Source organism: Cyprinodon variegatus, unplaced genomic scaffold (genome assembly GCF_000732505.1).
Source record: "Cyprinodon variegatus isolate N-32 unplaced genomic scaffold, C_variegatus-1.0 Scaffold940, whole genome shotgun sequence".
NCBI classification, from domain to species: Eukaryota; Metazoa; Chordata; class Actinopteri; order Cyprinodontiformes; family Cyprinodontidae; genus Cyprinodon; species Cyprinodon variegatus.
The window spans coordinates 109946-115575 of NW_015151393.1; the positions used below are offsets into that span (position 1 = coordinate 109946).

General features: G+C 36.6%; 1 protein-coding gene across 1 annotated transcript in view; it reads right to left on the reverse strand.

Annotated features, from left to right (window-relative positions):
* The window catches only part of rasgrp2 (RAS guanyl releasing protein 2 (calcium and DAG-regulated)), a 79221-nt gene that overhangs the window by 37980 nt on the left and 35611 nt on the right, over positions 1–5630 (reverse strand). Inside the window, exons 2-3 of the mRNA XM_015398549.1 lie at positions 1301–1420; positions 1109–1211 (exon numbers count right to left, since the gene is read on the reverse strand). Of these exons, the coding sequence (XP_015254035.1) occupies positions 1109–1211; positions 1301–1370 (173 nt within the window). The 5' untranslated portion in view covers positions 1371–1420. The remainder of the gene's footprint in view (positions 1–1108; positions 1212–1300; positions 1421–5630) is intronic.

Genomic DNA, 5630 nt, shown 5'->3' on the forward strand with positions numbered 1-5630 from the left:
TGCTCTTAGTAATAAGGAAAATCTGGTGTCAACAGTCCAGCGCTGACTTAAAAAACTTTGTTATGTTTGGGGACATTTTAAACCCCTCTAGCATTTTTGTTCACGGTCAGAAAACAAAGAGCCTCAGTGCAGCTTTGGATACACTAGCTTGCCACCATCAGTGTGTGAGTGTGTGTTTAAAATTGTGAATAGCACATGCGTAAAGCGTAAATATTCTTTCTGTCATGATTTGTGGACATTAAGATCTAAAGAGAAGCGTCATCTCCTGGTCAGACCCTGTGATTCAAGTATGGAGTCAGAGTAAAAAAATATGCAAGAGGGGGTCACTCCAGTGGATGGAAGTTGGAGAGGATTTCGCTGGGAGTTGCAGGAAAGTGGGCTGCCATTCGGCTGGGGTTTGACTGGGAAGGGCCATTTTGAATGGCTGCTACTGTATATACAAGTAAAGGCAATTTACCATTTTTGGTGTTTGTTTCACAGACACAGGCATCTGCCTTGTCCCCAGTGCTAAGACTAAGAGAGCAGAGGGGAGACTTGCTTAGTTTCCCCACAGCTAATGTATGACATAAGCAAGGCTGCAGATAATTCTGCCCTGGATTACAAAGATAATGCAAATATAAGTTTTGACCTAGACATTTTTACTCTCTGAAACTACTACACTAAAATAATTACCAGATAACAATAAAGCTTGAATACAGCTTGATCACCTCATAATGCATGTACCTCAAATTGTCTTTTCATTAAATTGTGCTGTGGGCACAGTGGTTTCAGGCAATTTATAAACAATTAATGCACTATTTCATAAGTCAGAATTTAACAAAATTTTAAAGACATTAATGTAGTTAATTATTATTGTTTTGATTCAGATATGCATGACCTGTGCTGCCATCAAGGTTAGAAAAATAACAGGAAATTCTGGAAGACTTGGCTTTAATTTCTGTTTTAAGTTCAAAACATTCTTTTGGAGAAAAAAAAGGAAGCATAAGAGTTTAATTTTACATATTTTTCTATACAAAGGTGGGTGTTGTCATTAAAAGCCCTATTTGTGGCTGTGTGTTCATGGGCAAACATGGGAGAATGTGAAATGTTTGCAGATGTCAAAGGATACTTGAGCACAAGCTTGTTGGCCATGTCAGTGGAAGGGATGTACCAGGGATGCATCATGAGGAACATGCGGACCAAGGACGCATCCTTCAAAACACCTTTCTCATCTTTAAATAGAAATCAGGTTTAGTCAGAATACGTCTGCTTCTATAAATTAAACATTAATTCCTTTTTTAAATGAGGTTGAAAGACAAACCGAAGGCTTGGATGCATGCCTCCAACAGCTCGTCCACCGTGGCAGACTGCTCTGATAATGGACACTCCATGGTTCCCTCCTTCTATGAGTATACCTCGCCTCCCACAGTCTGGTTGGAATCTTGTGTAAACATAGAAACAGATGAAAAGAAATGATCAGAATGGGAGAGAAAGACTGAGTAAATGACAAGTTCGCAAACAGAAAACACTGTTACGTTAAAAGCTGACTCATATGCTCATCAAGGATGTTAATGTTTTAATGATTCTGGTTTCAAAAGGATTTAGTTATTTTCAATGAGTTTCCTGTTGATTCTGACTGGATGTCCATTCTGAAACCACTGCTGATATCTGTGGAGTGACATTCTGGTTGCACACCTAGATGTAGCTGATCATTTAAAAAGGAAGTTGAGGAATATGGATATAGTCAACCTTTTTCAATATACACTACCCCGAACTCCCCAAGTAGAAAAGTGTTAGATTGACCTGGTTTAAGTCAGGAAAAAAATCTTTAAGGACCCAGTTGCTTATTAATTGTTTAATTTAGAAAATAATCAACAATAAATCAAAAGTAGCAGCCATACTTTCTCTTAGTTATTTGGCCTGTCATCTGGCTTGCAAGTGTCTCCAGTGTAAATCCAGAATAGAATTTAGAGTCCTCCTTCTCATTTATAAAGCCCTAATTAACCAAGCTCTATCTCACTGTATATCAAATAGCTGATGGTTCCTTATGTTCCTAACAGAGCCAATTGCTCTCAATCTACAAGTTTACTAGTTGTTTCAAGAATTTCTTTCAGTTATCAGATACCTCTCCTGTAGATCCAACTTCCAGTTTTAGTCATTGAGGCAGAAACCCTTTCTAATCTCAAGACTAGGCCTAAAACTTTCCTTTTTGAAAAAGCTTATAGGTAGAATAGCTCAGGTACATTATCTCTATAACTTTGTTACTATAGGCTTAGGCTGCTGGAGGACATAGGGACCACTTTTTATTAATCTGCTTCATTCTATTTCTATTCTCCAATTCTGCAGTATTTGTCAGTTCAACCACTAACTCTGTTTTCTTTTTGATACGTACCTTTTGACATGAAAACGAACGTATAGCTCATCTGCTTATTTGTTTTGTTCCCAGACCGAGACACCTGTGGATCTAGTTTACTAGTATCCTATTCATAGAAAGTATTCATGGATCAGTGCTTTTTGTGTTCTTTGAACCAACAGTCAACCTTGACAGATGGTCGCTCACACTGAGCCTCGTTCTGCTGTGGGTTTCTTTTAGGTAAAGGGGAATTTTTCCTCTCTTTGCTGCAGTTCCTCCCACAAAACCAGAGATGGGAAATGTGGAGCCATCAAGTCATCTTTGTGTCATGTAGTTGTTCTGTCTAGCCACTGAACCAGGTGAGTCCAATCTGCACAGTGAATTAAATAGTGCAGATTGGAATCATCGGGTTCAGTGGTAGGGCAGAACAAATACATCACATGGAGATGACTTGATGGCTCCACATCTGGTATAACATCTCCTCCCATCATGCAGAAAAGATTTCCACAGATCAGGAAGTACATTTTGTTAGCTTGTCTGTGTGTTATATAAACCAATATGATGTGTTGAACTAGATGTGCTATTTTCACAACTTTTGTGGAACACGTTTTTATAAAGTAGTCCATTCGTTCGTAAAAAAGTTTGAGTTCTATAAATCAAAGGTTTATAGCCGACCGCAATGATGAACTGCACGGCAGCATTCTATACCCATCAATTGTAGTATCTAGGCATCTAGTATCTAGTCTGGTTGTTATTCGATATTGTAAAGGTTAACTTTTTTTTGCAATATAAAACTATGCTAAAACCTTTTAAAGTTTTAGTCGACTAAAACTATCACCTATTGTAACGAATAAAATGCGACTAAAACTAATATAACTTTTCGCCCTGAAGACTAAGACTAAATCTAAGATGGCTGTGAAAAACAACACTGCTTTTAGCCAGTCCTCCAAATGTTGTTCAACAAAACTAAGAACCTGAAACCAGCATGGTAATGGCATGAGTATACTGTAGAGAAGTCTTTCTTTCCAGCGTGACAACAATCTTAAACATTCTTCCAGGGCATAGTTGTAATGGTTTAGTTGATAGCAAATCTTGATGTAAACTGGGCCAGTCAAGTCCAGTTCTAACTCCAGTTTATATTCACAAATGATCTGTGCTTTCTGACTTAGGTTGAGCTTTGTTGCGTAAAGTTTTACTAAGATTCCAATTTGTTTATAATTTTTTCTCTAGATGTGCAAAATCTTTAGACATTCCTGAAAATACCTGAAGCCATAACTACAGCACAATATGTTTTACAAAGAACCGATTTATTGCTGAGCAGACGAGTCCCAGTTTTCAGACACACTCAAAAAATATTTCATCCAAATTTTAAGAATGATGTAAATTCATTACAAAAAATGTTCCTATTTACTTTTTACAGTTGATTTAACACAAACGTATTTAATCAGGCATTATTCATTATTTTGATATATATTATTTATTTAAAATACATAATTATCAGGTTTATGAATAATATTAATAACTATATTAATAAGTGTACTTATTAATATTGTTTAAATAATACTAATGATTCATTTGTTTTAAATACATAAAGTTTATTGTTTGAATTGCATACATTTCCTTTATGAGCACTAAAAGCATACACTTGATAATTATTTAGTTTTCTGAAATAATCTTTATTATACAAGTTAATATGCATCATGTAAGTTTTATTTATTGTGTTCTGTTCAAATTATATTACAGACATTAAATGGAAATTTTATTTCCAAAGCAATTTTAAATCCTTTGAAATTGTTAAATAAAGTACTTAATAAACTCTTCACTTCAAGGTCAGTTATTATTATCACATCAGGCCACATTGAATCCCAAAATTACCACCTTTTATTATGTTACCTTAAAAACAACAATATCCAACATTGAATAAACCCATATTCTAGTAAACCTTACTTGTTACTTATAGAGCAAAACTCCTACATCATCGCAAGGACTGTATCCTAGTTTTTTAAAGAACATAAAAAAATCATAATCCACAAGACGATGAAGGGTTCTGTCTTGTTACTTAGGTAAAACAAAATAACTAAACTTACACTTTTATAATAATAATAATAATACATTTTATTTGTATTGCACTTTACATTTAAAAAAATAAATATAAAAAAATATATAATATATTATAATATATAATAATATATTATATTCACCATTCTACCACAAGACTAGACATAATTGGTTTAACTGAGGATAAAAGCAATTCCCCACAGATGCAAAACATTAACAGCTCCATGTGATAGCTAATGTGCTGAAACACATATTTATATGCCAATGGCATTCTTGCCCCAATCCAATCACTTCTTGGCCATCCTGCTCAACATGTCACAGACTGAAGAGTCATTCTCTACCCCCTAAACATGTCTTCCACATTTCCAGGAGTGGAAAGAAGGTCCCTGACTGCCTGAGGGACTGAGGACAACCAAGCAGAAGCTTTCAGCAGCAGACAGCCAGTCGGGCAGCAGTGCATGAGATCCAGAGTACAGATGGAAACCTTCCTCCTTATAATGTATCTTTTCTCCAAAAGATAAAAATCAAATAAAATGCTGGCAACCACAGCCTACACAGACCTGAATGGCTAATGATCCAAGTCAGAAATTTTAATCAAGGGTTTAAGAGCTGGCATGCCTCTAAAAGTTAGAAGAACACAGCGGTATTCAGGACTGAACGCTAGCAACCCAAGACTGAGTTGAGGGCAACAAGGCCTTTAAAGGGGAACACCGTTTTTTTTACATTGGGCCCTTGATTTTACGTAATTACATCATGTTCTACTCACAAGTTTTGTGTTATTTGGAGCCGTTCTGAAGATATTCCGTCCAAGTAACGTCTTCCTATGGGCAATCAACTTAAAGGCACAAACTGAACTGTTCATAATGTATTCTTTATGGTACGCCAGCATTCATAACGTAGGCGAATCACTGTCCCCCAGACATCCGCGGTTATATTTTTTATATTTATTTTTTAACAACAAAGCGGCATGTGTATGACGTCATCTGCAAATGCGCACTGGAGTCGTGACAGGCAGCCCAGGCCACAGGCGGCTATGCTCTACCCCTTCTATTCATTCGGCGAGCTAATCTGAATCGTTCAATTCCATTTGGAGAGCGAGATCATCTGTGGTCGTAGCACTAGACATCTTTCAGGCCTGTAATTAAAACTAGCAGCAGTTCAGCGGACAGGAAGAATGAACGGTAGCCGGTGTGCGCAGATGACGTCATACACGCGCCGATTTGGTTTTAAAACACAGAAA